This window comes from Calliphora vicina, chromosome 4 (genome assembly GCF_958450345.1).
Source record: "Calliphora vicina chromosome 4, idCalVici1.1, whole genome shotgun sequence".
Classification (NCBI taxonomy): Eukaryota; Metazoa; Arthropoda; class Insecta; order Diptera; family Calliphoridae; genus Calliphora; species Calliphora vicina.
The window spans coordinates 119,724,981-119,736,578 of NC_088783.1; the positions used below are offsets into that span (position 1 = coordinate 119,724,981).

Here is an 11,598-nt window from a genome sequence, read left to right on the forward strand (position 1 = left end):
AAATTTTTTTTAAATTTTAATTCTCAAAAATCTTTTAAAAATATAAGTAATTTTGCAAACAAGAGCTTAAAAGCTCTTTAATATAAAAAAAGCTTGTTGGTTCATATGAATTCCTTATTTATTCCTTTGGAAAAACTTAAAATTTTTGAAAGGAAATATAATAAATAAAAATCAACTAAATATCAAATAAATATTTGATACTTTATAGAAAAATAAAATTAAAAATCATGCATTTAAAAGGGTTAAAAAATTCATTCAATTCTTATTAAAAATTTTGTATGTTTTTTTAGTAAATCACTTGAAATTTCCTTTTTTCTGTGTTACATTGGAATTTTCTCTTCCAAATTATAAGAAAAATAACAAAACTTAAGCTTTTCCTACCAGAACTTGTAAACATTTTAAATTCATTCAATTCTTATTAAAAATTTAGTGTTTTTTTTTAGTAAATCACTTGAAGTTTCCATTTTTCTGTGTTGCATTGGAATTTACTCTTAAAAATTTTTAGAAAAAATAACAAAATATAAGCTGTAAAGCTTTTGTTTTGAAAATATTAAACCCATTAATACTTTAAATACCTTTTGTTTTGCATATTTTCTTAAATACCCAATTTCTTGAAATTGTGTTATATCTCAAATACGTTTTACCGTTTCAGTTTCTTCACTACACGACCCCTTAATGTTTGATGTGTGGAGGCTGACAATGATGAGGAGGATGAGATGGCCGCTGCCGGGTTTGTGGTGTTTAGTGCAGCCGGGTGTGAGTTACCATTACTTCTCAAACTAGTTCTCTTGCCAAAAACGGCCGACACCACTGACTGCGAACCATTGGCTGCCGCCGCATGTTTGGCATTTAGCAGAGAACGCGCTCGGGTAGCTGCGGCAACAGCGGCTGCAGCATTTATCAGTTTGGGCGAGGGAGGCGGTGCTGCCAAATTACTGCCCGTACTTTGGGTTCGTGTGGTTTTGCTAAAGTTCGCCGGGGTTTGAGAACCTTTGCTGGAAGTGCTGCGTGTATGCATACTACGCAAAATACGGCGTTCCGTTAGAGAGGCACGTTTTATCACAGGTGTCGAGGCAGCAGCAGGAGGACTTCTCATAGAGCTGACATTAGTAGAGGGCGGAGAGGAGGAGCTAGATGATTGCGACGAGGTCACTGGTCTGGATCTCAAATTCAGCTGAGGATGAGCAGAGTTTTGCAAATTGCTCTTTCCTTGATTCAGCGAGACATTTATAGAGTGGCCCGTTTTGTCGCGCCGCGTTTTAATACTTGTACGATTTGGTGTGCGCACACTGTTGCTGGAGCTAAGTGATCTACGACTGCAGGTTGTTAAATGTTGGTCATTGAGTAGCATCAAATTGGCGGCTGTTGTTCTTAAGAAATTGCGTGTTACTGCATTATGAGGATATTTAAGAGCTGTGGGTACTAAAGAACTTTTAGCTTTCATATCTTTTGTCAGGGAGTTGCGCGTTCTCAAAGTACGCTTGCCATAATCCATTAATGGCGTGTTCGTACTCGTGCAAGGTGTGGTGGTACTGCGCAATTGTCTTTGGATCATGGGTGTTGAGGTGGCGGCTGGCGGTGTCATGCTGCCCGAGGGTGTCATACACATACTTCTGCGGCGATTTTCAGACGCTTGGTTTGCATTGGAATACATGCTGCTGCTGCTGTTGTGGTTTTTGGAGTTTGAGATTCTTTGTAGATTGTTTTCATTAGGTACATTGGCATATAAATACGAGGACTTGGCGCGTTTGCTAAGGTTTAGATTTGTCTTGAGGGGCGTTAAGGCAAGTGCGGAAGGCGCTGCTGGCGCTATTGGTGTTTGAGGTGGCGGTAGGCAAATACTGTTTTTGGAGATCTTTAAGGGGGTAAGTTTAGGGTTTATTAATACTTCACTTTCTGCTAATTCCTGTTGGGGCTGCTCATCGGTGTTTGTAGCTATTAAAACATTTGGTATTATTTCAATATTTTTTAGGATTTCAACCTCACTAGCATCTTTGCCACACGATGATGAGGATATTTCATTGATTTGTACAATAGAGTCTGCTGCCATTATCTCCTCTTCCATTAAGGCGTTCTCTTCTTCCAAATACTCCACAACTTCCTCATTAACAGTTGCTGGCAAGGGATTTGCTACTGGCTGCAAGCAGGCATAAGCCGTGATATTTTGATGTTGTTGTTCTTGCTGCAATTTACTTTCCATTTGCAAACGTTCATAGGCCACCTGCTGCTCCTCTTCGCGCTCTTGTTGCAATAGTGAATGCAATTCCAAAGGTTTAGGCTGGATGGGAGGAGGCATAAATGGCTGCTGCTGTGGGTGCTGATAATAACGTTCGCTGTTCGCCGCCTGATACAACTCAATTTGTGGGGATTGTTGTGGTTCATTTAAGATTTTAAAGGTTTGCAGCGCTGCCGTTGTTTCCGTTGTTAGGTGGTGAGCTGTAATATCAAGGCTTTTGCAGGTCTGCTGTTCACGTCGGGTTTCTAATTTCGTTAGTGAATAGCCTTCTTCCTCGGACATGCATTGTTGTTGATACAACTGTTGTTCCTGTAGTATAGCATGCATATTGGGTGGGGTAACACTTTGGCAATTGGAATTCGAATTGGAGTTGCTATTGCTGGAAGATGATGATGAAGAGGAAGAGGTGGTGGCGGCCGCCAAACAATCATCTTGTGAGGCTGTTAATATGGAGTTATAGGACTCGGCAAAGGTGTTTATATAAGAATCAGTAGCATTGTTAGTCTCTTCGGCCTCCAAATGTACATAATTTTGATAGTTGACAATGCAAACTTGTCGTTCATGGGCCACAACTACATGATCTTCCACAATTGACTCTTCCTCCATATCTTCTTCGTCTTCTTCTTCATCATCATCCTCTTCTTCGTCATCATCGTCGTCGTCGTCCTCGGCTTCCTCCTCTGCCTGACCCTGCATAGGCTGTACAGTGTGTGTTGGTATATTTGCACAATTAGCCTGCCAATTCCAATTATTTGTGTTAACTAAATGCTTATAATAATTTGTGTTGGTTAGTAAATCTCCTGGAACAGGCTTTGAAGTCAATGTGATCTCTTGATCCTCTTCCTCACTTTCTTCGTTATCTTCACAATCTGTATCCGATTCATCGGCATAATAATTGAAATTGCGATAAGCTTCGGGAGGTAAATATTTTAAAGCCATTTCTTTGTAGGTGGTAGCATCATCATAAGCGGGATTCTCTGCCTGCACTTGGGTATATTCCAGGCCATAGCTGATGGGTTGAACAAAGGCGGGAGGATTGGTTAATGTGCCATTACAACCCCCCTCAGAGGTATGATCACCTTGGCTGGGCGGATATAATATCACCGTCACCACCGACGTATTATCGGCTCTCATTTTTTTATTTGACCAGGTGCGTAAAGCTTGATCCACCAATGATTTGCTGGGATTTGTCCATTGATTGCCCTCGTGGGGACTTGCGCCTCTTTGGGCCAATAAACGTTCATTAATCACCTCCTTATCTCTAACCAAATTGACAGCTTCTTGGGCGCTTACCACATTCCACAGGCCATCTGTGCCGAAAATTAAACAACGGAATGTATTGGGATTTATGGGTATAACTTTGACATCAGGATCGGGGCTAACTACAAATTCATTGCGCTCTGAATTATAACTCCAAAGATCACCCAAACTGCGGGCCACAGCCAAAAAGGGAATTTCATCTGTTAAGGTCTTTTTGCGTATGGGACCACGATGGCTGGCTGGAATATTTTTGTTTTTTTTTTAAAAAAAAATAAATAAGAACATTTTATTAGTTAAGGTTTTTAGTGTTTTTGTTGTTTTAACTCACCATTTCTAGGACGATTCCATACTACTCTGGGTACACCAGATTTCACCACCACTTTACCGCCCGAATTCATTATGCGTGTTCTTTCCTCCACGGATTCGGGTTTGTGGTCGGTCGTCAATTGTTTGGCTCTCCAAAAGTTTTCATTTTCATTTTGATAGCCCAATACTATGCCGGAATCGCCTACATGACCGATATAGATCTTTTCCTTTCTTATAAACGCTATTGTGGCTGTGGTGCCCGCTGTGCTGGGCAAACCATTGGCTGTTTTGGGCCATTTGTCTATAAAAAAAACAGGGAAAATAAAAAATTGTTTAGGTTAAGTAGAAATTTAAGGTTAGATTAAAAAGTATGTACTAATTGGTTGGCGGCTTAAGCTCTGTAATAAGTACGAAAGTACAAATAGCTGATGAAAAAATATTTCTTTAGGAAAACATAAATAAAATAAATGAATTATTCCTAAAGAAGCTAAGAAAGATTTAAGATTAAAAGACTTGATTGACACTTCGTCAGCTACAATTTTCTGGTAAATCTGTTTATTCATTCACTAACAAAGGCATCACCAATTGGAAGGTCAAAGTATACCTCTTGAACTTATAGTAAGATCTAATTAAATGGCTTAATAGTTTGGCCTTGACCTCTGTTTATACCTTCTAAAAATGGCTAAAATGTTTTATAGATTTTAAAAAGTAAGTAACTTAAAAATAATTTGTAGCAAAACCCTATCTTAAATTTAGTGAAACCTTTAAACAAATATTACTATTCTAGTTAGCTAGGTAGGTATGTATAAATAAATTTCTTCATAATAAAACCATATTTTCAATTAATGTTTTTTTTTGCTTTCCTTATTATTGACTATTTTTAATTTTCTTAATTTAATTTTACTCCTACTACAAAATTTTTAATTAAGACATTAAAACAAATATGTCAACTGTGGGGTGGTAGAAATTGTTTTTGTTTACTTTTTAGATTAATAGCGGCAAATTAAGATAATCAAAACAAACGAAACAAATAAAGTTTCTTTTAGTAATAATAACTGTGACTGACTGTCTATATTTGCGCTGTTTTTTTATGTATGGATGTATGTAGGTATGTAAACATGTTTGTAGTATTGTGTATATTAATACACTTGACATTAGAGAGGATGATATAAAGAAACAATCAAAACAGATAAATTGAGGTGAATTTAAAATCACCCAACAGCAACAACAAACAGCCAATAATACCAAAACAAAAGCCTAAAACTTAACGCAGGGTTGCAATTAATATTAATTTTACATAACAGTAATTTTCAAACAAAATTGTTTTTAAATTATTTCTAGAAAATATTTAATATCCTATAAAAAAATAGGTTTATTTAGAAAATCAATAAATATAATTTCTACAATTTCCTGTTAAAACGAAAAAAAATTGTATCTATAACAATATTTTTTTTATATTTTGCTGTTATAAAGAAAATAATATATAGAAAAAATTCAGTATAACCATGACTGAGTCATATAATACATTCATTTGTTCGTTTTCACATACAAAATATACTTGGGTATGACAGCTAAAGTGACTGGCTTATGTAAACTCAATATACAAAAAGCAAAAACCACCACCATCACCATACTTAGGTAGTTTTTTTTCCCCATTCTTCTATTTATTCCAACTAATACCACAGCAAAGTACAACTTTTACAACACTACACATATACAGCTGTATATAGATAGATATAGCAACAATAAAAAAAATATAAAAAAAGAGAAACGAAATGTTTTGTTGAAAATTTTAATCGAATAAGCACAAAATGGAATGTACAATAATTCTCATCTGGCAATGGTTGAAAATTAAATACACTTGGGTATGGCTGGCTGGCTGGCTGCTTGACTGGGCAATATTCAATGCTGATGATGATGGTGGTGGTGGTGAAGTGGTGTATGTATAATATTCAAGCGAACCGAACGAACCAGTACGAAAAATACAAAAATTGTAGTATATTTGTGTATTGAAATAATAATAATAAAAATGTAGTAGGTATATGTAGGTAGGTGTAGTATACATTTAGTATGAACTGAAAACCGTACGGACGGTATGGCACTTTGGGAATATTCCATTGTTGAAGCAGCTGAGAGAGATATTTAGGAGGTATTTTCTGTATACAATACACAAATATAAATAAAATTTCACAATATAAATTTAGGGTTGCCACTTTATATATACAATAAATACATATACAAATATATTTACATAGATACGATTTATATGCATAATGTATAATATGGATATTATCAAGGTCTTTTTGAAAGCAAAATTAAAAATTTGAAATGTTTTTTAAATTACTGACTCTGTAGGGGGATTTTAGTGGCAACTCTTTATGTTGTTATAGCTATAACAAAAATCTACTACACTTTTTTACAATTTCTCACATTATTTACGTGACTATTTGCTGTGTTGAAAAAAAAAAATAATATAAAAGCAAATGTATACAAATACATGATATAGAGGTCTTAATACAGCTGGCGACAAAAAAAAACAAGTTTTTATAAGAAAAATAATTGAAACAATTTTTTAAATAAAATTCTTTATAAAAATTATAATACATATAAAAAAACAAGCAATTTAATTTTTCTAAAAAAAAAACAAGAGATTACTTTTAAAATTAAATTCTCAATTTTAGATTTTTCAAAAAAAATTTGTTTCTATAAATTTTCTATAATTTCTTTAATTTTTTTTTTTATTTTTCTAAAATATTTACCATAATTTAAATTTAATAAAAATATTTTTCTAAATTTTAAAATAAAAAAAAAAATCGATTTTTCCCCCATCTTGCCTGTTTTTAGCAGCGAGGTGTATATACATTTCATAAAATACCATAGAAATGGGTACATGTTAATTTAACCAAGCCCATGCATAATATAGAAAATTGTATATAAAAACCAGACTGTGTGTACGTACAATTTCAACATTTTTGTTGAATACTGTGAGCTAAAGTAGTTTTTAGTATTGTAGAAAATCAACAAAATTAAATGAAACTAGAGAAAAGTAGCAGAAGCAGAAGAAGAAGCAACAAAAATAAACCAGATGCAAGTTTAGTTTTGTATGGTGGTGGTGAAATTCGATTATATTTTTTAGTTCGTTGTGTTGTTGTTGTAGCTGTTATTATTGTATAAGTTCCTCTGCTTGCAGCGTTGCTAACAAAATAACACAAACAGAAATGAACGAACGAACGGAAAAAACAACTTGGGTTATAATAAAAAAACAACAACAAAAAAACGTATGACGACGATATTTTAAGCAAGCATATGCATGAACTAAATCAACACAAAAATTTTCTACTAAAAATAATGACTGTTGTGGAAGATAAAGAAAACATGACAAATATAATTTGGCGGGTATTAAATGATTTTGTTGATTTTTTTTTTTGTTTCTGTTTCAGCTGAAAAGGTTGTGGTCTATGATTAAGATGTGTTGAATGCACAACACAAAAAGGAAACTGTAATTGTTGAAAATACAAGAATATTAATGACAAATACAAAGAGGGGGAGCGAGTGAGAGAGAATGTTTTTAATGTCACTGCAAGAGGGTGATGTGTCTTTGCTGAATTTGTTTTTGCAAAATGACTGCAAAATAATAAGCTCATATTACGTTCATGTTTGTGCCTGCATTCAATTGTAGATTTAATCGATTTGAATGGGAATTAGCAACTGAATTTAACGGTTATATGGAATAATAATGATATTAAACAAACTATAGGGTCTTATTTTTAAAATCATGGCGTCAAGTCATAGGTAGGTTTATATGGAAAACAAAATATCAGAAATGTAGTATATGTAGGTATCTATCGATTTGAATGGAAATTAGTAACTGAAATGAACGGTTATATGGAATAATAATGTTATTATGCAAACTTTATAGGTATTGGAACAAAATACCTATCAGTAAGTAAGGAAATAAGGTACTTTTAGGGTGTTAAACATACAAATTATAACATTTTTATTCTATAATCAGTTCAGAATAACACTCCCAAGAGTAAAGCTACAAATTTATTTAGCGACTGTAACAGGAACAGACATTTTTTGAAAAATCACTTAGTTTTCAATTAATTTTAGAGTGTTTTTCATACAATAATCTGAAAATTCCAGTTTGTGAAACTTAATTTAAACGTTCATTAAATTTCATATTAAAAAAAACTAGGACAGATAGAATCTCAATCTTATAGAATTTAAAATCCCGGAATTTAAATTATAGGTTTAATTATAAGCAAAAGGTAAATTGATATTAAACTAATAAACTTAAAAGTTTTGAGTCAAAACAAAATACAGTTTTATTCAATTGAAGCTAAATTTATTAAAAAATCGAATAAAGATATTAATATAATAGCAAAGTTTGCACAAAAAACTAATTTTAAACACATTTTAGCAAAACCTAAACCTATTCATAATTTAATCGGAGTTAAATTTGAACGAAAGAATGGCTCAAACATTATTTGCAAACTGACAGCCCCTATTCAAAAACACTAACAAAAGATTTAGTTCAAAAACTTCTATGAAAATCAAATAATTTTTGAGTGTTTCTATACCGTTCGCTATAAATGGCTGAGATATAGGCAAACAAATCCACGACTACCTAAATTTTTTACCTATATATGGATTATTAAGCCATTAACAAATACTATAAATATCTATCTAACGATAGACATTTTAAATGCATTTCCAACGCTATAGAAATTCAGACTGACATGGGTCAAAAAATCAAAGTTTGCTGTTGCACTTAAGATTTTTTCGCTTTAGGTCTCGAATCATTGGCTGTCTTCCCTAACTTCACAGACATTCAGGCAAAAGTTATAAAATTTCATATTATTACTACTTCGAAGTTCTTTCGTAGTATTTCAAAATCGATATATTGATTAAATAACCTTTAGTACGGGTACAATAGGACAAATTAAAGCTAATTCTAGAATCCTACATAGACATCATCAACAAATTTAGCTTTGTACTGTTTAAGAGCTGTTTTAGATCATTGCTATATCACCAATTATAAGTTAAAGTACATTTTGTAAGACTTTAAGGGAAGGGACATTTATGAACAAAATAATGATTTGCAGAACATTATAAAATTTAGGTAGTAACTACTAAAGACAGCCCTCATGCGAAAATTTTAAATGTACTATCAATTTCCAAAATAATTCAGCTCACTTTAGGAGCCCCCCTTCACACCCTCTATATGGTGGACTTTTTGTGTCATTTAGCCATTTTACAATAATCTATTATTCTTTGGACATAAGTTATATTAAAATCCAGATTCTCCTTAAAAATTTCACAATCTTTATAAAAGTTTAAATATGTGTAATAATCCGAATATTCAGAAGAACTCTAGCCATAAATAAACTAAACTATCCTTTACAACCAAACATAATATAAAAGTATAAATCATACAAAAAGTAATATAGGTAGGTTGGTATATAAAAACTTACCTTGTTCCCTCCACATAGCATAGTGTGTCGCTATGTATCCTTCACGTATGGCTCTCAACACATCATGATCATTATCGGACCAGAATAGCCGTTGATTGATAATTTCCATCATTAGACGTTCTTTAGCAAATTTGGCAGCTTCGGCACCACCATGCCCATCATAAATCCCTATAAAAGCATATTCCAAATTTTTGGTATTCTCTGACTGTTGATAGGCTACTGAAAAGTAATCCTCCATATATTTACGACCACCCTGGCTGCATTGGCCCGTTACTCGTAAGTTTACGCCTATGTTGGCAGAATTACTGTTTTTCTTACAGTTATGGTTTGTTGAGGAATTGGGGCAGGAATAACTACTGTCATTGGAGGAAGTACTTGAACCGGAGGAGGAGGATGATGAACAGGACGATGTTGCAGGGCCATTATTAAGCCTTGATGTGCCACCACCACTACTATAGTATTGTGAGGGACATTCTGACGTCAAGTGCTGTTGGGGTGTTGCTGCATAAAGTCCTTCGTTCAAGGATGTTGTTGCTGGGGATGTATTTGTTGTGGAGGGCAAGTGTGTAAAGACATGTTGTTTGTGTTGCAGATGATGTTGTTGTTGTTGTGGTTCGGGCATGAGATGATCTTGGGCTATATGGGCCATATAATGTTGGTGATGATGATTTTGTGGCATATTGTTCATCATCATTGTATTTGTTGTTTCTGTATGCATTTTGTTTATATTTTGTGCACAAATTGGTTTTTCTAATATTTCTTCTTCTGCTGGTGGTGTTGTTTTTGTTATTATTATTATAACTGTTTGTGTTTGTTGTAGTGTTATTTTGTTTGTAAAAATTTGCTTGACATTTGCACTCTTCCCTTTTCGTTGATATTCTGCTTCTTCTTATTATTGTTGCAGTTGTTTTTGTTGCTTTAATTGTGGCTGCATTTAGGAAATGACAGCTATCACACTCACACATTCTACTATGTGTGAGATAAGTGGGAAAGAGCTAATATGCTCTTTTTGCGTTTGCTTTACTTCAATCTTCTTCGTCTTTCCTCTTACGTTTCAATGCTTTTTCATTTAATCAACTCACACTCACACAAACTCTTATGTATTTGTTTTTTTTTTATTATTTTTTTCCAAACAGCCACAAAACGACCTCTTTTATTTGTTAATTTCCTTTTCTTTTTTTCAAAATTTCAATGTTTTTTTGTGTAAAAACTTGTACACTTGTTTTAAATACATATTTATTGTTAAATTTTAATATTTTTCAATTATCTTAACATTCTTTTCGAAAATTACTTGTATTAGTTTTATCTGATATAAAAGTATATTTTTATAATTTTTCTAGAGAAAACGACTGAAAATAATCGGTGAACTAAGTTTTTGGCTGTCTACGCGCCTCGACTGCAACTCTGTATCTGCCAAAGTACTGTCAGTATAATTTCGACCACCCCGTTCACAAATAGCAGACAGAGACAAAGAGAGGTGTTTTTAAAGTGTGTGAGTGTGTGCATGAGAATATTTTATAGGGAGTGTGGATGTGTAAGAGCAGTTAATCACCATGACACATTGTTGCCTCTTCTTTACAAATGAAAATAGAATGGATTATTTTGGTAATATGGGTATTTGTATGTAGCAATCTTGAAAACATTTTTTTTATTTGTTGATTTACTAGTCACCCATAGTACATTTTTCATTAAAGGAAGTAACGAATGTTTTTAAATGTGATAATTAATTTATTTTTGTGCAATTTTAAACAGCAAATATCTGAAAACTATCAGAATTTAAAAAAAAAAATTAATTATTTTAAATATTTCTTTGCCTATATCTGAGCCATTTAAAGTTCACAAATATTTCGAATTTTTTAAAGATATCACTTTATCTGTTTGCATTTATCTATTAATTATAATTAAAAAACATTAGTTTATTCCCTAAAATTAGTGCAAAATTATTCCCTTTTATAAATAAATAAAACAATAACTAGTTATTTGGTAATTTTAGATATTTTTAAAATGATAACTGTATACAATTATATTGAGCTGTTGGCAACACTACTGTGACCATGTATTTTCCCCACACACAGTGTTGTTATGTGTTTTTTTTTTCTATTTTCTTGTTTTTTTATTGTCTTATATATTTTTGTCGTTCGCTTTGGTTTGTATTTCTCTTTGGGCAAATGTATGTAAGTTGTTATTGTTTTATGGAAAACAAGAAGAAGGGGATATTTAACTTGTATTTCAGTAGAAACACAAGTCAAAAACACATATTAATCACTGATTACTTTTCACAATCGAAAAATAAAAACATTTCTAAAAGATAATCGATTA

The 11,598-nt window shown here is 32.8% G+C and overlaps 1 protein-coding gene across 1 annotated transcript; it reads right to left on the reverse strand.

Annotated features, from left to right (window-relative positions):
* Positions 1-268: 268 nt before the first annotated feature.
* Positions 269-10,624, reverse strand: Pp2C1 (protein phosphatase 2C). Its single transcript, XM_065506781.1, has 3 exons — positions 9,280-10,624; positions 3,825-4,103; positions 269-3,735 (listed from the first exon to the last, which is right to left on the reverse strand). The coding sequence occupies exons 1-3, from the start codon at positions 9,995-9,997 to the stop codon at positions 641-643; spliced, it is 4,092 nt and encodes a 1,363-aa protein (XP_065362853.1). The 5' UTR covers positions 9,998-10,624; the 3' UTR covers positions 269-640.
* Positions 10,625-11,598: the final 974 nt, after the last annotated feature.

Bases quoted from the DNA above. Each gene is read 5' to 3' on its own strand.
- Pp2C1 (XM_065506781.1), bottom strand. From the start codon at position 9,997: ATGCATACAGAAACAACAAATACAATGATGATGAACAATATGCCACAA. The intron at 4,104-9,279 runs GTAAGTTTTTAT...TTTTTTTTATAG, and splicing joins TGCTATGTGGAGGGAACAAG to ACAAATGGCCCAAAACAGCC. The intron at 3,736-3,824 runs GTGAGTTAAAAC...AAAATATTCCAG, and splicing joins ATGGAATCGTCCTAGAAATG to CCAGCCATCGTGGTCCCATA.